Source organism: Ictalurus punctatus, chromosome 23 (genome assembly GCF_001660625.3).
Source record: "Ictalurus punctatus breed USDA103 chromosome 23, Coco_2.0, whole genome shotgun sequence".
Taxonomy (NCBI): Eukaryota; Metazoa; Chordata; class Actinopteri; order Siluriformes; family Ictaluridae; genus Ictalurus; species Ictalurus punctatus.
The window spans coordinates 2,960,003-2,985,874 of NC_030438.2; the positions used below are offsets into that span (position 1 = coordinate 2,960,003).

The 25,872-nt window shown below is 37.5% G+C and overlaps 1 protein-coding gene across 1 annotated transcript in view; it reads right to left on the minus strand.

The window, feature by feature from the left end:
• neto1l (neuropilin (NRP) and tolloid (TLL)-like 1, like) overlaps nucleotides 1-11,334 on the minus strand; it is a 103,019-nt gene extending 91,685 nt beyond the window's left edge. The window contains exons 1-4 of the mRNA XM_047150218.2: nucleotides 8,452-11,334; nucleotides 7,984-8,037; nucleotides 7,359-7,493; nucleotides 6,410-6,658 (exon numbers count right to left, since the gene is read on the minus strand). Of these exons, the coding sequence (XP_047006174.1) occupies nucleotides 6,410-6,658; nucleotides 7,359-7,493; nucleotides 7,984-8,037; nucleotides 8,452-8,479 (466 nt within the window). The 5' untranslated portion in view covers nucleotides 8,480-11,334. The remainder of the gene's footprint in view (nucleotides 1-6,409; nucleotides 6,659-7,358; nucleotides 7,494-7,983; nucleotides 8,038-8,451) is intronic.
• Nucleotides 11,335-25,872: the final 14,538 nt, after the last annotated feature.

Below are 25,872 nucleotides of genomic sequence, written 5' to 3' on the forward strand. Positions count from 1 at the left end.
ATGAAAAAAAGGAGTGGGTGGATTTTTACCATTGTAGGGTGGTTGTGTACACACTCTGCCAACACAGATTTATGTTCAAACACCATTTAAAAGTGATTTAGTAATTTTGCATAATATGTCCCCTTTAATCCTACAGATTATTATTAAAATGTCATTTTAAAAAATGCCACCATCACAGTTGAACATTCTGCACAACTTCTTCAATGTATTCTGCATCCGACAGGCCAAGAATAATTCTAAGATTACACAAGTCACCTGATAAATATGAATAAACATTGTTGGTTGGATTTATGAATATTAATAAGTAATGAGTTAGGAGGGGTGAGCAAAATGAGCTAAGAGTTGAAGAGGTAGAAAAAAGCACTGTGCACCATTCATTCATCTTCATTAATCACTTTATCCTGGTCACCACACACACACACACAATCACAACTAGGGTCAATTTAGCCTAGTCAATACACTATATGACACAAAGTATGTGAAAATCACACCCATATGTCCTAGTTGAACATCCCATTCCAGATTTAGTCCCCTGTTTACTGTTATAATAACCTCCATTTTTCTGGGAAGGCTTTCAACTAGATTTTGGAGCATGATTGTGCGGATTTGCCCATTCAGACTTATCACAAGACTCTTCAGGCACTGATGTTTGGTGACGAGGCCTTGAACACAGTCGGCCTTTCAGTTCATCCCAGTGGTGTTCAGTGGCAGGGGCGCTGCTAGGGTTTCTGTGCTTTTTGAGCTTCCTACTTGGTGGCAAGAGTTTGGGGAAGACCTATATATGGCTGTGATAGACAGGTGTCCACATCATTTTAGCCATATAGTGTACATTAATGTTTTTGAACAGTGGGGATGAAACTTATCGGAAACCCATGTGGACATGAGGAGAGCATGAAGAACTCCACACAGACAGTAACTTGAGCTCAGGATCAAACTAGGGATCCTGGAAGCACTAGGCAGCAATGCTACCCAGTGCACCACCATGTTGTCCCCCCCAATGGACAGCAACTTATAAAAAATTTAAAACAGCATTTTAAGTGTAGAAATAATTTGTGTTTCACATATACTCTGCAGTAATACAAAAATCTGGCAATACTTTTCACACATTTCATTGTCATACTCCAGCTATTTGCTAGTTTTTATTAACATTCCTTACAAATCAACCATCAAACGTTTTGCACACTAGGGCTATCAGATTCTAGTTACAGTGCTATTTGTTATGGAATGATTGTGTATATTGCTGTTTTTGGCTGGGCATTAATATATACTCAACCATGGACCTTTTAAAAAAAAAATGGTAAGAAGTTTAAAATCTCAGTGAATGACACCTTTAAATTTGTGCTTTGTTCTTCCTCACTTGGAGGAATTTGTCCAGCAAAAAAAAAACTAGCATACACATATTTTAATATAAAAACAAGAGTTTTATAAATTTGTTTATGGTCTCTTTGCATCTTTACATCTACAACCCTCACTTCACATTGACCTAAAATCTAATTTTATTGCTTAAATAGTGTAACACAGTGCAGATTTTTTATTAAAGCAAACTGGGTGTGATGGGAGCATGTGGAACTGATTCAGCCCTGGACTGAAATTATTAGGGACAATAAAGCATAAAAAAAAAAAAAATACTTAGTCAAAACTGAGTTTAAAGCATTTGAATAAAGTAATGGTGTCTGAACAAGATAATCAGATTGATAGCATTATACAGACAGATGACTAATTAACATGAAAACCAACATAGTGTTAGTAAGGTGTTTGGCCATAACAAGCCGTCAGAACAGCTACAATGCACCTTGCCACAAATACTGTACATCTCTGGAACTGGAGTGATAAATTCCATTCTTCAAAAAGTTGGTGTTGGTGAGTGCTATCTAACATGTTTCCCAAAATCTCCCAAAGTTGTTCAATTGGATTGAGATCTGATGAGTGTGAAAGCCATAACAAATGATTTTCATTATTTTAACCTTTTTAAAGCATCAATTGCTCCTGTGGGCCCTGTGGATGTAGGAGGGGTCATCCTGGAAGAGACCACTCCCTTCAGGATAGAAATGTTTCTGTATAGGATGCATTTTTTCTTTAATGGATCAGCTGTCTGATCAGCTATTTCACACACAATTAAACAATGGATCTGTGTCAGACTTCCTGTGTAGTGGGTGCGAGTAAAAATTTCACAGTACTGTTACATAAAGGTGGACAGTAAGGACATCAGACACCAAAAATGTTTTGGCTGATCACTACATTTTATTTTTTGCCAAACTGCTCTTTTAATGCATAGGCTAAATGTGAATAATTCATTTCATATAACAGTGTATAAATAAATGTCCAAGCTATGGCAACGGTTCATGATACTGATGTAAATAATGTTTTTGTTTTTGCTTAATAATGCTTATAACCTTGCATGATTTCTATTTTTATTTAACTTATTTTCAACAATTCAAACAATTCATATTTTGTTTGAGTTACATATTACACTATTTTACATATTTTGTCATATTTGACCAACTCAGTTAAAATTCATATTCATATTTAAATTCATATCTGAACCATTAATATGATAAGTGATTTACATTCAAACCATTCACATTCAAAAACTATTTATATTCAGGCAACTAATTCAAAAAATCATATTTAAACAACTCATAGTTAAACACTAACTCATATTCAAACCATTTATATTTGAAAAAGCTTCATATTCTAGTAGCTTATTCAAAAATTATTCATATTAAAACATCTCATATTCAGAAGTAACTTGGCAGTCATTAGTTACTTGTAGTCATCTCTAATTAAAGTCAATTATAAAGGTCAATAATGAAGGTCATTTTTGCAGTTTGACTGAATGGCCAGTCTAATCTGTCACCTCAGTCACAAATTCATCCCTCTATACTTGTGCACAGAGGACAAAACCTCCAGAATCCACCACAATAGTATGCAATATTAACACATAAGTTATGAACTGAGCTGAAATTAAATCTTTATAATGACAGCCAAGCTCATGGTGTCATGTCACAGCAATCCGTGAACTCCATTTCCCAGCAGACACCGTGGCCTACAAACATCACTTCCCTGAATCCACTTCCCAGAACACACCCACACAAACAAACAAACAAACACACACACACACCCTTTAAAAGAGACTTTCAATCACCAGAACTTTGTGAATTATATGCTTAGTTTCCCTCTGTTTTGGACATTACCAAGCCTTTGTTTGTGCCTCATCTTTGCTGGTTTGACTTTGATCCTGTTCTCTGTTTGGTGTGTTTCTGCCTAGCCTCTGATATCCTGTTAGCACATTGCCTGACCTTAGCTTGTTCCTGTTTTTGACTGTTTGCTTTTTTTATTTGGATTGATTGCGCTGACTTTTATTTTGTCTCCCAAACATGACACATGGGTTCCAATTTTATCTCAATAATGTGTTTTGAAAATGAGGACACAAGTGGTGTTTCTTTGTATTTGTCAAATAAAACCCAGACCCTTAGAAGACATCCATCTTATCCTGTCTTGTGAATATGGGTGGCAAATGCTGGAGCACAAATGACGCCTACTTGAGATTGTATTGAATTTTATAATATAAGTGATTATGGCACATACCTAGTTGTCAGGTTCATAGTAGATACTGATTGTATATTAACTGTTTACTGACTGAAATAGTAAGAATATATTTCTCTTGGCTTGCATGTTCTCCTTGTGCTTCAGGGGTTTCCTCTGGGTACTCCTGTTTCCTCCAGTCTGAAGACATGCATGGTAGTCTGACTGGCATTTCCATATTGTCTGTAGTGTGTGTGTGTGTGTAATTGTGCCCTGTGATGTGCTGGTACTCCGTCCAGGTGCCCTGAGTTCCCTGGGATGGGCTCCAGGCCTATCCTAACTGTGACTCTGTGTTGGATAAGGCGTATAGAAAATGGATGGATGGATTTCAGTTCAGAAAATCCTGCCTATATATAGTAGAAAATTTCACTACGTGAAGTGTTTTCCCAGGCTACCATACATACACTCACTGAGCACTTCAATGGGAACACCTCCACATCTGCACATTCATTCAGTTATCCAACCAGCCAATCATGTGGCAGCAGCGAATTGCATAAAATCATGCAGACACAAATCAAATAACAGAATGGAGAGAAAATGTGATTACTGTGACTTTAGTGCCAGACGGACTGGTTTGAGTATTTACGGTAACTGAAATAACAACTCTATAGAATCGTGGTGAGCATAAAAGCATCTCAGAAGGCAAAAAATTTTTTATCCTTGAGAGCAGATAGCATGAACAATGCTAAACTTTATAGGTGGTTATAGACTTCTTCTCATTGTTAGCTACATTAGTGCCATTAATTCCTTTTTCTCTGACATGTTCTTTAAAAGATCAATTTAACTTCAGTGATCCATGAATGTGATTAATGCTATGGCTTCTTTTCAGTTAAGAGCATTTGTCCCCATATTACTGCCATGTTTCTGGAATGTTTTTAATTGCACTGTTAAAGAAATAAAATACACTGTTAAGGTGATACTGTCTTGTTCATGCAGTAATTTTAATCAGTTCTGTCTCCAATATATTGACTGAGCTGCCTCCACAGAATCCTGGTGTGTTGTAAAGAATCAGTAACTGAGCTGTAAAACTGAGCCTGTGTTTTAAAGACATTAACATCAATGAGTTATGGGAGTCCATGAATTACAGTTATCAAACTGCAGCAGCAGAAGTAAATTCTGAATGTGCTGGCTATAACTGAGTCATGACTGTGATTCAATTCTTTTGAATCTTTTTATGCGTAAGAGAATCAAACTATGCAAGATTTAATTCACCATATGGAGCAGGATATGATCCGATAGTGTTTCATAGATAACAATTACTCACACACACTTGATTTAAGTTGAACTTGGGGTACTGACTGATGAACAAGCGAATCACAAGTGAATCATGAACATCATGAATCAGCGTGCTTGTTTGTCAGCTAGTGAAAAACTTGCCATTCATTCTCACACAGTTTCAGATTTGACCAGTGATAGAGAATCCAAAAAAAGATAAGGAGGTTTTTTTTTTTAATTTTAAGGTCAGGGGTGAACAAATCAGTAGCTTGTGCACCTTGGACAAGCATATTTTGTGTCTGGGTTATTAGTTTTTTATCCATAGTATTCAAGCAAGTAGGTTTATCAACCATAATAACAAAAAAAAAAACGTTGTTGCCTTTTACAAAACGTCTGGGTTATGCATGTAACCCTGTTCCCTGAGAAGGGAACGAGACATTGCGTTTAGCATAACATTATGGGAGCACCTCTCGTGCACGACTGGCATCTGAAGCTTGTGTAAAATCATACCTATTTATAGGCCTGCCATGATCAGGTAACGTCTCAATTAAGTGCATCGCGTGATATAAATATGGCACCTGTGAACCGCGCCTTCAGCCTCTATTATCTGAAGGGAAGACGCAATTCACAGGCCTGCCCTAGTATGACAAAGCTACACAACGTTTCGTTGCCTTCTCATGGAACAGGGTTACATGTGTAACCCAGATGTTCCCTTTCAAAGGGAACTCCACGTTGTGTTTAGCATAACACCATGGGATCGAGAATACCCACTCTGTCGTACCGAGGGTACGGCCTGTTCAAAAAGACCCAAGCCCGAGGGTCACTGCAAGACACTCGAACCTGGGGTGGAATGAATATCCAGGATGTAATAACGAATGAACATGTGTGGCGTAGACCACCCTGCAGAAGCACACACATTCTGTAAGGATACCCCTTTGGACAAAGCCTTCGCGGAGGCGTTAAAGGAGTTAAATGTTGTTAACACTGGGGATATGTATCCTTCCCACAAAAACAATAATGCACATCTCAATAGAAGATTAATATTATAATAGCAGTTGTAAAATAATTATTCACTATTATACAAATAAGTCACACCTCCTTACTTGAATTCACAGACAAAGTCAGTCTTCTCTGAGACTGACTGACAAAAAGGCCACACCTCCTTCACTGAGACTGACCAACAAATAAGGTCACACCTCCTTTACTGACACTGACTAACACAAAGGCCACAAATCCTTTAATGAGACTGACAACACATAGGCCACACCCCCTTCACTGAGACTGACAATGGCCACACCTCCTTAACTGGTACATCGGTTTTGGTGGACATGCCTTCTTTACTGTGACTTACAGGCAGAGAAGCCAGACCTCCTTTCCTGGGGCTGACTAGCACATAGACCACACATCCTCCAATCAAACTGACATACACAGATGCCATGTCTCCTTCAATGACACGGTTCTGCTAATTTTAGTATACATTCATTTTGTCAGTCTTGTGAGTCAAATTATTCAAAATAATCATTCAAAAAAGAACAAACTCATCATGAACTGTCCATCACTGAAATTCAGTAGATGAAAAAAAAAAAAGCATAAACATTGTAAACCTTACCTGTGGTGAAGTTGTAGTTAGCTGAAAATCCAATGGCTTCTAGTTCACCATCTGCTACAAACTTTATCCAGAGGTATCGGCCGCTCGACCTAATGTACTGCGGGCTCTGCTGGCCACAGTAGCGTCCGATTATCGGAGAAAAGCCAAAAGGTCCGTCACGCACTTCGATGTGGTCAAATTTACATTCCCATGAAGGCTCTATTGAGTACTTCTCGTCAAAGAAGAGATCAATGCACTGTCTCGGGGGAGCTGGAACAGCAAAAGCAAACACACAGCGTAAACATAAGGTGGAAGCGCATACACGTTGTCAGATCATTTCATTTCGGGTCAATACTGAGAAAGGAAAGAAGCACTTTTTTAATGAATGTGTAATCCTATGCACACTCTACAAGTCCAAGTTCTTTAGCATCAGCAATAATGTGGTTAAAGGTATACAATATGAAAAATGCAGCAACTTACTGGGTAAATAAATCAGAAATAAAATAAAGAAGTACAAAAAGAAAAGATCATCAAGCAAACACCATATTCCTCCAAAATAGGATGCTGTCAAATCTATAATCTGATCCTGTAATTATAATATTTAAAATCTTATTATTTCCTTAAGAAAGATTATCCTGTTTAGCCTGATTAGCATACATATAATTAGTTCTCATGATAATTGGTTTGCAGCTCAACAGGCATGTATACTGACTATACTGAGACAACCACACACAAACAGAATAAATCATATGTCCAAAGATGAACTAGTCTTATTTTAGTTAAAAATAATTGTGTTAATGCTCACCGGTCATCAGGTCATTAGTGAGAAGAACAGATTGATCAAATCATTTACATGCTACAGTTGAATTGCTGTAGAATGTAAAGAGATGACCTTGACGCAACATTGCTTAGTGAGCAATACAGGACTAATAAAGAAAATAACTTGTGAATGTGGTGCTGTCTTGCAAACCTTCAATAACGTAAATGCACTCTCGCTCTGGTGGGTATTTGTTGGGGTAATTGGGGGATGTGAAGAGTCCTCCCTCTGTTTTTTTCACCCACGTTCCACACTGTCCTGCTGGTTGAACCCCTGAGTTGTTTTTCACTGGAACATAGCAGCAAAGGACATTAGAAATCAGACATCAGGTACTGCATGACAACAGAGAATGACTAAATATTGTGTCTGTCTGTCACTGTCTCACTGATCTCCATGATCAAACATCTGAACAAGCACAGAGACCACCCCTCCTTTACTGTAACTGACCAGCACAGAGACCACGCCTCCTTCACTGTAACTGTCAGGCACATAGGCCATGCCTCTTTCACTATAACTGACAGCCACAGAGACCATACCTCCTTCACTATAACTGACAGGCACAGAGACCACTCCTTCTACACTATAACTGAAAGGCACAGAGACCATGCCTCCTTCCAGTATAGATAACAAAATAATTATTCCCAGGAGCATCATTTCTGACAAGATTTTTAAAACTTTTAAAAGCAGTGAAAATAAAAGGCAACTAAGAGTGACTCTTTTAATAAGTTCATAAAAAATATGCCAGCAGTGTTTCCCCCCCCAAAAATTTCATCATTACCTGCTTCTTTTTTTGTCGCTACAGACAAACCAACCATGAAGAGACCTGCAACAACTGCAAAGAATACAGAAAAAAGAGGTCTGTTAATCAATTACCACTTAATCAATCAATCAATACTTGTTATAATAAATCTACATAAAAGTGATTAATATATAGTTAAAAGTATATTATTTTTTTCCATAGTGGTCCTGTTTTGAAAGAAACTCCACTCTTGATCTGGTTCATTATCAGTACACAAACTGCAATGAGAATAAATAATGCCAACAACACTTATAATCTAAATGCAGTTTGCAATTTCCAAATGCTCCATTCAGTTCTAAGGTTAAAAATGGACAACGCACGCACCTTAAAGTTAGCTTAGGTATGCATGAAGTATTAAGTTCTCCAAGTTTTAAATACGAGAGAAAAGTCAGATCATCCCTTAACAAATGTAAAATCGGAGATGTGCATTAATATTTTAAGACTCACCATGAAGGAAACTGCGCCCATGAACCATGTCTGCTCCTTTCACCACTGCCTTCGAGCTCCAATACTTCCATTTAGATAGGAATAATTAGAAAAGAAACGAAGGATATTTATAAAATTAAAAAAAAAAAGAAAGAAAAAAAAAATCTGTGGTGTGGAGTCTCGCGCACACCAGCCCCTTGGTGAACGCGCTTTTATTTTAGAACAAAAAGTACAGAAATAAATCCAGCCAGAGTACATAATACTACTACTACTACTACTAATAATAATAATAATGATAATAAAGAAAGAAAGAAACGAGCACTGTGTAGTTAAACACATTCACCACTTTGTTAGAGAGGTCTGTTTCATGCTGCATGCGCGCATTCGGATTCCCTGCATTGCTCCACCTTTAGCGCTTTTGAACAAAATTACAAAGCACGTCGAGGGAGGTTTTGCAAATCAAATAACATTTCAGCAAAGACCTGCATCCTCATAAAAACACCAGCAACAACAAAAACGCACGTATCCATTCATCGATCTCTCCATGCATCTGTAGATCAGTGTATCCAATCCTCCAGTTCATCACTTCTCTTCATCTTCTTCATTATCTTGATTTCACTTGTTCGCAGCATGCAACTTCATCCACGTGCAGAATTTTTTGATGAATATATTAATTTCTCTTCATCCTTGGTGAGCACTGAGCAGCGCACAGTTCATTCCTAATGCCGTGCTTTAGTTTTCTGACTTCTTCCACAGCGCGGATTTATGCTGCACTAGCTAAAAAAAAAAAGAAAAGAAAAGAAAAGAAAAAAAAACGCACGTGCATCCCATCCTATCATCTCTTTCCCCCATATGCATTTGTAATCCAAATATGTGGCAAAAGAAAGAAAGAAAGAAAATCAGTTATACTGCAGGATCCATCCAGCAGCTCAGGCACACACATGCGACTCAATGAAGAAGCAAGGTGAAATTCATTCTCTCTCTCTCTCTCTCTCTCTCTCTCTCTCTCTCTCTCTCTCTCTCTCTCTCTCTCTCTCTCACTCACTCTCTCTCTGTGCGAGGAAGTGGAAGGATGGACAGAATGAGATGGATGGATGGGAGGAGGAGACGCATCAGAATCAGCATGATCTGGCCAGGAGCATCTGCAGCATGAGAGGCAGTCCATTCATTCAAGTGCAAATAAAGTCAGATAGCTCCCTTAGGAGATCCCAGTGCTGGGGAATTGACTTCCACACTGAATTGTTATTTCTGTGCCAGGTAATGTGTTATGTTCGGTTTACACTGTACAGCTGATTTAGCTCTCGCAGGCAAAAAAAAAAAATGTTGTATGCATGTTGTAAAAGAATTATTTGGTCATTGGGACCTCCACGGTCGCGGTTCAATGCCCACGTCTGCCCTGTGTGTGCAGAGCTTGCATATTCTCCCCGTGCTTTGGGGCTTTCTTCCGGGTACTCTGGTTTGGTCCACCAGTCCAAAGACATGCCTTGTAGGCTGACTGGCATTTCTAAATTGTCCATAATTTGTGAGTGTGTGCCCTGCGTTTGGTTGGGTTGGCACCCTGTCCAGGGTGTCACCCACTTTGTGCCCTGGGTCCCCTGGGATAGGCTTCGGATTCCCCTCGACCCTGTGTATGATAACAGGTACAGAAAATCAATGGATGATCATTTTTTTTTAAATCAGTGTACTTAGAACCAGTAACATGACATTCACATCACCGGCAATTTAGTGCCATTGCAACCAAAGTCATCTGATGACATTCTTGCTGTGTTACAGATTCTTTATTAAAATCTCAGCGTGAGATTTGAAATGATCGAAATCCAGTTTTACGCTAGTCACATTGTAAGAGATGATCCCAGTCAAATCTTCTATAACAGCCCATTCTTCATGTCAGATTATACTATATAAGATCCTCTAACGATAGACCTGTGATTAAAGGAAATTTCTATATTCTGTTATGTCATCAGCCAGCGTGATCCAGACTTGTGCTGAAATGGGGTCACATAAACATAAAAATTAAGAAAAAATAACCTTGATGTTTTTTTTACTTTCCATTTCCCCATTAGCATGTTTTGTTTTACGGTTCGTCATTGCCACTGCTGTATTTGTAGGTAGGTGTCTGTGAGCTTCACGTCATCTTTTACCGTCCTTTTATTGGAGCTGACACTGGATGCTCCTTCCATTAATGTTAAATAAATGCCTCCTCACAGAAAACGTAAACATACCAACAATTGCATAATCTTTTATTCTTATTTGGTGCATCCACAATACTATGAATTAGTTGTTACTATAGAAATGGTAATCTGTGATTTGAATTACACTCAAAACTATTGTCAGAGCTGCTGTCACAGAAAATTAATCACTACTTTCTGACCAATCAGAACTGAGAATTCAATAGTACTGTAGTATAATTATGGTAGGTATAGTAGCAAGATTTACATAATTGTTTACAAGGATAACATAGCTAACAAGTAGTGGAAGCGTATGAGCACCAATTTGCATCATGCAAACTGCATGCTGAAATCATAACATGTGCCTTGTCCTACGTCATGTCATTAAGTTCAATTTCAAAGGCATTTTGAACTTTTAAAAGCTGATGGTGTGTGGGCGAGTGTGTGGTATTTTCAGTCTTACAGCTTTCTTGCTGCTAATTGGTAGTCATGAAAATTGTTTATTTCCAAAGATAGCATCAGAGATCCAGTGCTTCACCATTACATGACTATGCATTCCAGATTTGGAGACCAAAACTATATTTTCAGTACACATGACATGGAAAATTTTTGTAAACTCGATTCTCTGCCAAATGTTCTGCAGTACAAAGTTTACGCCCATCATCCAAAAAAAGTTCCTAGAAGTGTTTAGTCACAGCCGTACTCGATGACACGGCTGATCAAAGTGATTCAGAGGTGTGAGGTGATGTCTGCGTAGTTAAATAAGCCTTGGCAAGCAGAGGACACCTTCTATGTTGCAGTATTCCCGTTCAGCATGTCTTGGTTGAACCTGAGGCTGCTGCATGCATGCTAATAAATGCATTTGTATGCTTGCATCGATCTGCATAAAATATGACACTGCTCAAGTACAAGGGCTTTTGATCAACAGCCAGCTCATAGACTGTAGATGAATTTAGAGCTAGTAAATCTGATGCTGATTCAAGATTCATTTTTTCTTAAAGCAGTTAAAGGCTGTATCCCAAAGGGTAGTGTTTGATATCAAGGTTGTTATTAGAATTCATTAAGCTAGTAACCCTCATGTTATTTTCTTTCCTTAAGTTATTTTCTTCAAGTGATTCTAGTTATTGATTTACTGCCATTTTTTCTTTGACTATGGCACATGACCAAGAATTTCCAAGTGTTATTAATCTTAACCCGTAATTAGTTTTGTACCTAAATACTATATTACACCAAGTCTTTCTGGTAGAATTCCCTGCAAATTTGTCTGTTTTTACTGGATCTATGTATGTTGTGTTAATTAGTTTTTCATTTTTAAATGGAGATGAGAAATCAAGAAAACAGCATTATGCTGGAAAAAGTGATTGTGGCCTTATGTACAGTAGCTTTTAGATGCAGCTTTTAACTGATACAATGTCCATGTTAATACAATAAATTAACTTTGTAAATATATGTATTTCTGTTTAATGAGTTCAATGTCAACTTCCCAATATTTACATATTTTCTTTTTGTTGAACTCCCATACCTGACTTTTATATTGAACTTATATAGCTATAGTAATGTAGCTCTTGATTTAAATACAGTATGTTGATCTATGAATATTTTTTTTTCTATGTAATTTTTTTCCAAAAATGTATAGTTTCTACTTGTTTCACCACAAAAACTGTCTACTGTCTACTGTGAACCGAGTCAACCTGGTGGTATATGTAGGCTATTCTGCAGTGGGTACTTTTGGAATCTTTTTCTTTATTCATAAAATATTTGATAAAATGGGATCAACATATGCACAAATAAATGTTGGCTGATTTTGAAATTGCAGTACCTGGAAAATCCTGCTGATTTTTCAGCCACTGTGTCAACCTCCTTTCCTGTAATTGTTTAGTTAATTGTTTATTTTAAAGCATGCCATTTTCTGTATTAGCAGTGTATCAAGAGCAATCTTTAGTCTACCCATCAATTGCTGATACACATCCATATCATTCAACATTGTTCACTAATTGTAGCCCCCAAATGAATGTGAAATAATGAAAAACAAACAAAGAAGAAATACGACACCTTTTTCTATCTACTAATAATCTGATTAGCCAGATTAGGTCTATTAGAGTTGAAACAAAAACAATCAGTACCAGTGATTGGAGCCAATCTACTACCTTCATGAATTCGAAGTACAAGTGGATATAAAAAGTCTACACACCCCTTTGAAAATGGCAGGGTTTTCTGATGTAAAAAATGAAACCAAGATAAATCATGTCAGAACTTTTTTCACCCTCAATGTGAAATTATAATGTATAAAAAAATGAAAAACAATCAAATATTTTAGGGAAAAATAGGGGGGAAAAAATAGAATAACCTGGTTGCATGTCTGACATGTACTGATTATTCTCTGATTACTCTCTCATATTCTTCACATGTCTGGGCTATGGGGTAGGGTGGCTAGACAGAGGTTTCTCACAAAAAAAACAAAACAACAACAACGAAAAAAAAGCATCCAAACCATGTGGCAAAATGTCTTATGGTCTGATGAGACCAATTCTAATAATTCCATAATAGTTCCATAATTCCAAAAGGTATGCTTGGTGCACAAAAATAGCACATCACCAAAAGAACACCATACCCACAGTGCAGCATGATGATTGCAGCATCATGCTTTAGGGCTGCTTTTCTTCAGCCAGAACTGGCCTTTTATCAAAGTGGAGGGAATCATGAATAGCTACAAATACCAGTCAGTTTTAGTGCAAACCATTCAGGTGTCTGCTAGTAAGCTGAAGATGAAGTGGAATTTCACCTTTCATCACAACAGTGACCCAAAGTATACATCCAAATCAGCAAATTAATGGCTTAACCAAAAGATCAATGTTTCTGAATAACATAACCAGAGCGAGACCTGAATCCAACTAAAAATCTGTGTGGTGACTTGAAGTGGTCTGTAGACAGGAGATGTCCTTACAATCTGATGGATTTAGAATGTTTTTGCAAGAAAGAGTTGGAAAATATTGGCAAGTCAAGATGTGCCATGCTGATAGACTCTTACACAAAAAGACTGAGTGATGTAATAAAACCAAAAGGTGCTTCAACAAAGTATTAGTTTAGGGGCGTTTTAGTTTTTTTCTTGGTCAGAGGTCAGTAATTACGAATTACAACCAAAGTAAAAATAGATCAACATGTCCATGAAAGAAGGTTAGACTAATAAGAGTAAGAACTCATTAAAAATTTCATTTAAAAAAATACATCTTGGATGGCAAATATCGAAAGATTACATGTTAATTATAAATATTAAGATGCGGGTCTTTCAGGATGGACTTTTCCTTTAAGTCTACTTCCCTTTTTCTAAAGATAAAATAATGAACAAAGTTTAAAATCTCAGTGGAATTTAACCAAAGGGAAATTAATAAGAGTAAGCTGTCAAGGACATTTTAAAAATAGTGATGCGGGACGATCATCATGTATAAAAGCCGACCAGAATTATTGATAAAGAGATTGATTTTAATATTTCCGTTGCTCACACTCTGAGAACAATGAGCAGAGATGATTAAGGTTTTAAATAAACACTAATTTTGTTTTATTCAGAGCATTTAGAATAAAGCTTTTCAGACTTTCTGTCTTTTATCACAGCCAGATGGTTCAAGAAGGATTGAAATTCAAATGCATCTGCACACACGCTAATCCTATTAGTGGCCTTTCTTCATATCTCTGGATGTTACACCATCTCTCAGTGGCTTTATGTATGAGTGTCATGTGACCAAATAATTCAGAATTCAGCTCATTGATTGGTGGGTAAGGAGATGAATAGTGGCAACATGCAATTATGCAAATGAGGACTTATCTAGCATACGGTATATATCTCTACAACACACACACACACACACACACAAACACAGATCCACTTCAGCAGCAGCATGAACATGAAGTGATCCAATATATTTCAGAAACAAAGATTCATCCTTGGCTCAATAAAGGTGCCTTGTTTAATTAAGGGAAAATTTCTGTAGCATAACCGAGATAAGAATTGCTCATTCTGCTTCTCTGGATTTGTAATTAAAAGCGTTTTGGGAATGAAGCATACTCTCATATGAATTCAATATATGAAACAAATAAAACAAACATTAGCATTTAACATATACCACCTGTGTACTAATATACTAAACTCTTACTATACTAAAATATACAAAATCTTTAAAATCTTTAGTATGTTAACGTATACATGTATATGTATATCAGCCATAACATTAAAACCACTGACAGGTGGCATGAATAACACTGACTATCTTGTAACAGTGGCATCTGTCAAGGGGTGAGATATATTACACAGCAAGTGAACAGTCAGTTCTTCAAGTTGATGTGTTGGAAGCAGGAAAAGGTTCATGCAGGATAATGCGCCCTGCCACACTGCAAAAATTGTTCAAGACTTGTTTGAGGAACATGACAGCATTCAAAGTGTTCATCTGGCCTCCAAATTCCACACACGTCAATCCAATTGAGCATCTGTGTGATGTGCTGGACAAACAAGCTCGATCCATGGAGGCCCCACCTTGCAACTTACATAACTGCTGATAAGAATCTGCTGCTAATGTCTTGGTACCAGATACCACAGCACACCTTCACAGGTCTTGTGGAGTCCATGCCTCAATGGGTCAGAGCTGTTTTGAGAATGGCTTACAATAGATGGTTATATCATGGTTACTACGATATATTACTATTAATACCAACCAGAAACATGTACATATACCAGAATGAAGCCATGATCACGTCATGGTCAACACTATAACAACCAGAGTTACCATAGTTACAATAGGGTACCATAGTAACACTATAGCAGCATCATAGCTAAATACATTCCCCTCCAAAAGTATTGGAACAGCAAGGCCAAGTCTTTTGTTTTTGCTATACACTGAAGACATTAGGCTTTAAGATCTAAAGATGAATATGAGATGATAGATCTGATAATTAAGGACACATTTGCAGTATTTAACATTTATGGACGGAGCCTCCAGTTTCTGCACTTTGCAACAGTCAGTGATAAAACTGTTCCTTCAAGTTTTCCAACATGAAAGAGTGTTCAGGATAGAGGACTTTGTAGTTTCTAAGTAACATGACAAGATGCATTTTGTTGTTGTTGTTGCTGTATTAAGTTCAAGAGAAAAAAAAATGAGAGGCTGGTGGGGGATCGACTTTTTATAGGACTTACAACACATGTGATAAGAAACTGCTTTGTTTTGCAGACTTTCAACAACACAGCTATAAACAGATAAACAGGTATGGTGTGTTGTCCTTTAATAAATAAAAAATTGCTGTAGTATAAGAGGAACAAAGCACTTCAGGACATGCTGTTAAAAGAAATAATTAACTTTTTTTATTGGTAACAGTTACTTCTCTACATGTCAGGCAGTATCACACTAAATCATCGGTTATTATGCTTTATTCCTTATTCAACATAATCATTTACTCAATACTTAACATACACATTAATCATAGTTCCCATACCAGTAATATCGCTGTTCTGAATTATGCAGGTCTGTTGGATTTATATTTTATCATGTGCTTGTACAGACACAGTATTATTCATGCAGTTATTACTATTATGTTGTTTGAGTTGTATCTTTTAACTAGATACTATAGAAAGATTTGTTAACATATGATCTATATCTGTGCCATATGACCTTATTCTGTACAGTGGATATACTACTACTGCTAATAAATGTATGATCTACGGTATATCTACTTCTCTAGTGGCCTCATACGAATCTTTATAAATTCAAACAGCCCAATTAAATTTAATAGACCTGGTATAATAGGCCCGCTGAATGAATTTATGCATTACATTTAACAATACCCCATTACAAGACTGCTTACATCTAATATAAATATATAAATCAACTATAAAGTGAATAAACACAAAGGCTCACACACCTGACCTGACACATATTAACCTCACTGCTCACTAAAACAGCTCCAAATGTTTGCCATTCAACAAGGTTATACTTCATTAAATAACACCTTCAGGAGAACAGGCCACTCTTACCACAGGCAAATATTTGCAGTTTTCCTGTTGTGTGTGTACCTGCCAGTGTGCTGGTCTACACAGATTCATAGATATTGTTCCAGCGGCTAACACTGGCCACATGGTTATTTAGGTTTCTTACTCATATAGCAACACAAAGGTGTCGTATTCGTGCCAGAGTATAATAATTAACCCTTTCATGCATAAATCACATATCTTTTTTTTTTTTTTACGTAAAATTGCATGATATATGAATTTTTAATTTTAATATCTAAATATCACATTTCTAAGTAAATGGCTTGTCCATGAGTAAACAAGACTAAAACAGTATGCCTGAAATGAATAAATAAAAAAAAAGATAAAATATATTTAAAAAAAAACAAAACAAAAAATATTCCAACATCCTAACATTTATAACATTCAGGTCTAAAAAATGTGAAACACAGTTATTATTATTATTATTATTATTATTATTAATCTAGAGAACTATAGGTTTACATTAATTTACAGTAATGCTCTCAAGTGACTCTCAAGTAATTCACATCTTATATTTTCCAAAAATACACATAAAAACTATAAACTGTCATTCAATCAAATGTCTATTTTACAATTTTTTTTGTATTGACTGCATTCAGTCTCTATCTCTTTGATTCGTTTTGTTTGGCAGATTATTCTTCCACCTTGGGAGAGTTTTTATTTTATTTTTTATTTTTATACCCACGATCACAATGGAAACACACAGCATTGCTTCTGGCTTTCTGTCTCTCATCTAACTCTCTGTCTCTCAGCTAACCACAGCAGCTAGAGTCAATTATCACATTTGCAGGGCTGGCTTCTCTTTTATTGCTGCCTGGATGAGCGAGCCCGTACCCTCTGCCTCCAGTGCACTGCAAATTATTTTGTGTACATAGTGGCACTTATCAGCAAGTACAAACATGTACTCATGGAGTCAGACTGACAAAATTTAAATTGAGCCAGAGACTGGAAAAGAGTGGACAAGCACAAGAAGTATGAAATAAGAAGAGCTGAGAATATAGTTGAAATATGTTTTAAAAAAAAAAAAGATTGTGTGAAAAAATGCTATTGTGGTAAAAGACAAGGAAATAAGTTTGCACTAGAGTGACCTATTTAATAGCTAGATAATACCATACACACTGGGGATGTGACTGAATATGAATGTGTTATTCAGGCTGAACAGCTGATGTATTTTAAATAAATACAAATATAGATGCAAATAGTAGGATAGTAAGTGTAGTATTCTTCTTCTTCTTCTTCTTCTTCTTCTTCTTCTTCTTCTTCTTCTTCTTCTTCTTCTTCTTTTTAAAGAAAGCTTCCCATGAAGTTTCACACAACTTATTCCAAATCAAAGTGCAGATGAAGATATGAATATTTTGAGCATTATACAGATAGAGATACAGAAATTGCATTATGTTACACCACTAGAACACAAAGCAAACCCATCTTTTTGTTGCCTCTTACTCTAGTTAAACATATTAATTTGTCTGTTGAAAAAAACAAACAAACAAATCATATGTAGATTACAGATTAAATAATACTTTTTTTTCCCCATAATCTGACCACTGCACATGGAATAATATTGAGGACTCAACAAATTCACTGTAAAAAAAAAGAAAAATTGACTTAACTTTAAATTTCAAGGCAACTTGCTGCACAGCCTTTTTGAGTTTACTCACCTTAACTTCACTTAACTCAATTTTTAACCTTGAGTTGAGTAAACTCAAAAACAGCTGTGCAGCAAGTTGCCTTGAAATTTTAAGTTAAGTCAATTTTTCTTTTTTACAGTGCTGACCTTCTTTATTAACCTAATCACTGCAATTTCTATAATGTTTGTCAGGGAACTTATACGTTCTTCCCGGTCAAACCCAATGAACTATCAAAATATCCATCTATCTTTGTATACACAGTACACCAGTATTGTAAAACATCATATTCATAGTCAAATGCAGTAAACGGTTAAATTTAGAAGACAAGTGATTTTTCGTTTTCCATATATGGATGGAACGCATTAACACATGGATTGGTCCTAAACCTCTTCTAAACACACTGGATATTCTGTCAATTGATCTACAATAAAGTTTATATTGATCATCACTTAGGTGAAGCTATTATTATAATGGGTATTCCTTTTTAAAGAAATATTACCATTTTTGGGGGCACAGTGGCTTAGTGTACATGTTGCCTAGCACCTGCGGGGTTGGGGGTTCGAATCCTGCCTCCACCCTGTGTGTGTGAAGCTTGCATTTTCTCCCCATGCTCAGGGGTTTCCTCCAGGTACTCCGGTTCCCTCCCGAGTCCAAAGATATGCATTGTAGGCTGACTGACATTTCCAAATTGTCTGTAGTGTGTGTGAAAAGGTGATAGATTGTGCCCCGCGATGGACTGGCACCCCATCCAGGGTGTCTCCTGCCTTGTGCCTCGAGCTCCCTGAGATAGGCTCCAGGCCCCCCCATGAACCTGTGTAGGATAAGCGCTATAGAAAATGGATAGAAGTTGCAGTTTTTATGTAAAATCAAAAGAGAAGGCATTTGGAAATTGGGAGAACACATTGCTAACACTACAGAAGGGTTAATTGGCTCTGTAATTCATCATTTGACCTAATTAGCATGCTGGAGGGGAAATGCTGTGGGTCACACTCCAGGTCTTGTCACCTCAGTGGGGACAGAAACGACCATTTGTCCATGTAACCATAGAGAACTGAAGTTTTACGAACACTTTCAGGAAGACACAGTCACTATTCCACCTGTCTGTGCTATACTTACCTTCATAGTCACACTGTTCCTGATGATTTATTTACCTTATTGTATTATATTTTTATTTATTTTATCTAGTACATGTTGTTACTTGTTCTGTAACTACATTATAGGCCTGTCTACATGCATTAATATACAATTACATATAACATTATAGATAATTAATCATATTATATAATAAGTATAGATTATGCAATGGAATTTATAGAACGTGGGAGTGTGACACCTGATGTGTTTCTGGTTCACACCTTTATGCTTCGTTATTTTATTGATAACTAATATTTTACTATTTTATTGTTAGTCTATTGTTAGGCTATAGAAATGTGAGAAACCAAGTCAATCACATGAACTTCCATTTAGACATCCATCTTCCATCTTAGACAAATTTATGTTTGGTATTTCCCCAGTTCTAATAAAAATAATGAAACTTATACAAATTATGATGGATTATCTTCATCAAAAACAGACTGAGTTAATTTTTACAATAATTATTATTTTATTAATATTGATATTAAGTCTAATGGGGTCCAGTTTGAGTCTGTGTCTGAGTTTGAGACCACAGTGAAAATCTGGGATTTTTTTTTGTTTTGTTTTCATTTTAACCTGGAAATAAACAGGAATTTTAGAATAATAATAAAAAAAAATCTAACCAAAAACGAAATGTTCAATATCAATATTCTGCATTATTTTTATGTCACTATATACATACATTTAAGCAAATTTGTGATATTGAGCATGTAAGTACAAAAGTTCATATTTTTTGCATTTTTCTTAAATAAACATGAACCTGAGGAGTCTGTGCCAGTTGGAGTACATACTGTCATTAAAACAAAAGGCGGACCTACCAAATACTAAGCACTTCTGGAAAGTTAATACTGAATTTTTTTTTAATTTTTGTATTAAATTCGAGGGGAAAAGGAAAAAAGGGAAAAAGGCATTTTCACTAGTGGTCTCAGACTTTGGTCCCTTGTATAAGAGAACAGATTAAAACAAACAAACAAAAAACAATATCTTTTCTCTTCAGACTGAATTATTATTGTCATTATTTACATTTTTTTCTTTTTTTCTTTACAGAAATTCAATAATATAGTAGTTCACCATTTCCTGACCTGGGAAAAAGGTAATGGATACAAAATGAAAATTCCAATTAAAATAAAGTCTCATTTGGTGATGAGAGATATTTATTTTCTGAAGGCAGAATAAGATTTCACTCATTTCACTTCCTTCGATAAAATGACATATGGGCCGATATATTCTTAATGAGCTGCTGTATGTGAGAGCTGAATAATTAACTCAAAAATGATCTTCTCTTTTTCATAGCCAAGGACACTTTGCAATAAAAAAAGAAAGACAAAAAGAAAACAAGAAGACAAAAACAGTAATAAACAAACACATATCTTTTAAAAAGCTGTCACTTGGATTGAACCACAGTGGCATATTTGGTCACAGACACAGTCTCTGGTGGTCAGCACTATCATGGCTGACATACTCCACCACATTACCACCAAGCACCACCTCTCTGAACACAAGAACAGGCACCTCATGGCAGAGACTGTCGAGCAGCCTAGAATGAGTGCAGCAAACAGCTCAAATTGCGAGTCTAAGGAGCATGCAGAGTAAACCTCCTTGGTTTCAATGAAAGCAGCAGACACACCAAAAGCATTGGTTAAAGCTTTGGGCTACCAAACAGAATGTTCTGATTTCAGCACTGCCAAACTACCATTGTTGGATCCTTAAGCAAGACCTATAAAACTCATGTAACTGCTCAGTTTTAATTTGAATAAAAAAGTAAGCCAAATTAGCAAATGCAAATGTATGAAATCAGAAATATGTCTGAAGATCAAGGCCAGAGAAATTCTGCCATTCCGTGAGGACAAAATGGACACAAAAACACAAAATCTAAAAAAAATGGCAACGAAAACACACAAAGCGTACTCTCTCACATAGTTTTGATTAAATGGTAGGCATTCATTATTTTCTTATACCAGAGAATTTTTAAATATTTTTAATAAAGGCTCCTGTGTCAGAAAAGTATAAAAAGTGTGGAGGGCATTTATGTGGCTGCCATGCTCTTTGATGACTAATTACTGGTTGTAATGAAAAGCTTCCTGTGTGCCGAACAAGCTTCATGTAAAAGTGTGCATTTAAATTCATTTTTTTTATTTCTTGTGTTCAAGTGCAGCTTCTAGAACAATTAGCTTCTAGAACAACAACAACAACAACAAAAAAATCACAAAAGTTCCAATTAAAGTTTTGAATTTCTATGTGTAGGAAAAAATAGCTGTTTAGATTGAGCTGTTGCATTCCCCACCAAAATAGCTAGGAAAGACTCGCAGATCAGCCTGGAAGGGGAAATTTTGCGAATTTAATATATCTGATCAACCATTCATCCAGTGATCAGTTGAAATTAGTGTAGTTATTAATTATGCATTAGATATTACCTCTGTGGCCACCAGTAATAATATCCTAATGTAAAACACAAATTATGAGCACAGTAACAAGATCGGACAACTTAAGACAATAAATCATAAACATAGACAAGAGACACTTGCTATTAAAATCAGACAAGACTTTATCAAACTACTCTAATACACAGAAATTAATCTAATACAAACACACACACACACACACACACACACACACTCACACACAAAGGAGTGTGAGTTGGTAAACATCATCACCTTCTCTTTGTCTGAAGTGAAGATGCAATTTATAAGCGTACTCCAGTATGACAAAGCTACACAATGTCTCGTTCCCTTCTCAGGGAACATTATTATATGCATAGCTCAGATATTCTTTTTCAAAGGGAATTCAACGTTGAGTGAGCTGCACGCTGTGGGAATAAGTATACTCACGCTATCATACCGAGGGTATGGCCTGTCACAGAGGTTCCATCAATAGGGGCGTGGCTGGCCGAAATGGCAGAGAAACATTCCTGTAAGAACTCCAGGATTGTAGCCATCCCTAGCATTTAACATGGCCCCTACAACCTCGGTTGAGAGACTGGAATCTAAGAGCTGGTGCCCCTCAGGGGCCAGACTCACAGTTTCCATAGTTCCAGCTGAGGGTGATAAATCAACCTTCTGGCTTGGGAAAATAGATTCCTGTGAATAGGAATTTCCCTGGGAGTGCGGTCCAGCAGAGATATTATCTCAGAGAACCATATAGAGTGGGGGAAATAAGTATTGAATGTGTCAGTATTTGTTTTAGTAAATAGGGCTAGTGAGGCCATTCACATGAAATTTTCAATTCCAATGAGGCTAGTCACATGAAATTTTCACCAGACTTTGGTATTAACTCAAGAAATCCGCACATATAAAGAATTCACAACATCCATAAATAAAGTTGTGTGTAATAAAGTGGAATGACACAGGAAAAAATTATTGAACACACTAACTGAAATTTATTTAATACTTAGTGGAGAAGCCTTTGTTTGTAATGACAGCGTCAAGATGCTTACTGTATGAAGAAATTAATCAGCCGCAGTATTCAGGTGTGATTTGGGCCCTTTTTTGTAAATATACTGTCTTTAAATCTTGTTCAATTCGATGCAAGTCAGGTGATTGACTGGGCCGTTCTAACGCCTTGATTTTTTTTCTCTGAAACCAATTGAGAGTTTCCTTTGCTGCATAGTTTGGATCATTGTCCTGCTGGAAGGTCCACCCACGTCTCATCTTCATCATCCTGGTGGATGGCAGCAGATTCTTCTCAAGAATCTCCCTGTAAAGGGCTCCATTCATCATTCCTGTAATTATATGAAGTCTGTCAGTACCATGAAATGAAAAACAGCCCCACATCATGATGCTTCCACCTCCAAACTTCACTGTTGGTATAGTGTATTAAGGGTGATGTGCAGTGCCATTTATTCTACAAACATGGTGTGTAGTATGACAGCCAAAAAATTTGGTCTTGTCTGGCCAGACAACACTCTCCCAATATTTGATAGGCTTCTCCAAATGAGTTGTAGCAAATTTTAAACAAACTTTGACATGCCTTTTGTTTAGTAATGGAGTCTTGCGGGGTGATTCTGGAGCTCTTTCCAAGTGGTCCTTGGGACTTGCGCTACTCTTCTGACTGTTCTTCTGACTCCCTGATCAGAAAACTTGCAAGGAGCTCCTGTGCGTGGCCGGCTGATGATGAAGTGATGTTGCTTCCACTTGCGGATAAGGGCCCCAATGGTGCTTACTGGAAGATTCAGAAGTTTTGAAATACGTCTGTATCCGATTCCATCAATATGTTTTGCACAATATTGTGCAAACTCTCTGCTTTTACCCATCATGAGATGTTTCTTGTGCAATATCTTGGTAACGAAAAGCCTTTTTACAGACCATCAATTTACAAACCCAGCTGATACTATTTACACAGATAGGGGTATAATTACTTATGGATTTAGCTGGTTCCTTGCCTTACTTTGCCTTGGAGACCTGCTTTTTCTTAGCGTGTTCAATACTTTTTTCCTGTGTCATTCCACTTTATTATACATAACTTTATTTATGGACTTTAATGTGAATTATTTATATTTCCAGATTTTGTGAGTTAATACTGATGTCTGGTGAAAATATCATGTGAATAACCTAATTGGAAATATATTTACTGAAATTTTTTTTGACGTCTCCAATACTTTTTTCCCCCACTGTACGAGCTGGCCAATAAGGCCAAACTGTAAAACCATATGAATGTGTGTGGCATAGACTACCCTGCGGCAGCACACACATCCTGTAAGGGTACCCCTTAGATAAAGCCATTGAGGAGGTGATCCCCTAGTGGATTGAGCCCCTATGCCAAGAGACGAAGTGAGACCACGCACCTCACAAGCAGTAGAGATTGCTTCCACTATCCAAATAGAGATGTGCTAATTTGAAGCAGCATCACCTCTGCTGTCACAGCCAAGTAGACCAGCAATTGCTTTCACCACTGCCTGAGTGGTGGTCATAAGTACAAAGAGCTCTCACTGGACAAAGTAGGTGAAATCTTCCTTGTTCTGGTGTAATGTACAGAGGAGGGGAGAAAGCCTGCAACACTACCAGCTGGGCAGCAGACACTGGCACTTAGGAATAATCCAGCCTAGGATATAGGGATTCCACTTATTCCTAAATGGCTAATCCAGGGGCAAAGTCAAGCCTTGGCTAATCCAGGGGCAAGGCAGGAAGGGGCAACAGAAATGTCACAGCTAGCCAAAAGAGCTACCTTTAGGGTCAGACGCTTCTCTGAAACAAATGGGCCTTCCTAACAGACTTTCCTGGACCACAGAAGTTCCCAGGAAGGTATGTGTTGTCTGCAGATGGGCCGGAACTGTCTGACAGCATACTTAAACCTTGAAGTTATAGGATGTTGCCCCACAGAGGCTCCAACAATAGGGGTGTGAAATGGCGGCCACATAGACCCTATTTGTAGAAGGAGCCAACTCTGCTGAGAAACGTTCCTGTAAGAACTCCAGGACTGTAGCTACTGCACAGTTTACTGGGTCTCACTGCCGTTCTTTACACCACAATAAAAAATTTGCCACTTGAATGCATACAATTTTCTCGTGGATGGTGCAATAGCGTTTAACATGGTCTCTACTGGGATCTATGAACTGGTGCCCCTCAGGGGCCAGTTTCCATAGTTCCGGCGGAGTGTGAAAAAACAACCCTCTGGCATGAGACAATATATCAATGCGAATGGTAATCTCCCAGGGAGTGCCGTCCAGCAGAGATATTATCTCCAAGAACCAAACTCGAGCTGGCCAATCCAGTGCTACTAGCAGAAGACATAGCATGTTCCTGGCTAACTCTTGCTAGAGCCTGTGGGAGCAGAGTGATCAGGGGAAAGGCGTACAGTTGTGCCATGGCATCGAGCCCTGAACTTTTTTTCTTTGGTGTGCTAGTAGTGAGGGCAAATCACAGCTGGCAGAGTTGTCTCCTTGGATGCGAACATGTCCACGTCTGCTCACACGAACCTCTGCCATATGGACTCACCTACTTGTGGATGGAGCCTTCAATCCCCTGGCCTTAAACCCTGCCTCAACAGGATGTCTGCCCGCACATTCCAGTTGCCTGGAATGTACATTGCATTCACTGACAAAACTTCCCCTCCTCCAGAGAAGAATTAATTTAGCATGCCTGAATAGGGTGTGCAAATGTAGTGCTCCCTGGTGGTTGATATGAGACCACTGCTGTATTGTCTAACATATGGTGACATCTCAAATGAGGAGAAGAATTTCAGTGCTAGGAGTATGGCCCACACTTCTAGGCAATTTATATGTCACACTAAATGAGGGCCGCTCCAGATACCATGAGGGAGGCAGCTGGCATTAATATCTTGCAATAAGAGATGCCCCTAGAGTGTGACACAAGGCTAGAAAACTGTCAGGAGTTTCCTCCTCAGATGAAACCCTCAACTTTCAGCCACCACTGAATGGTCTCGTGTGCAATGGGCCCAACAGTATGAGGTTGGCTGCTGCTGCCACAAGCCCCAACAATCTAGTAGAGACTGGAGGGGATGCCCAGACCTAACTTTATCTTGCTCA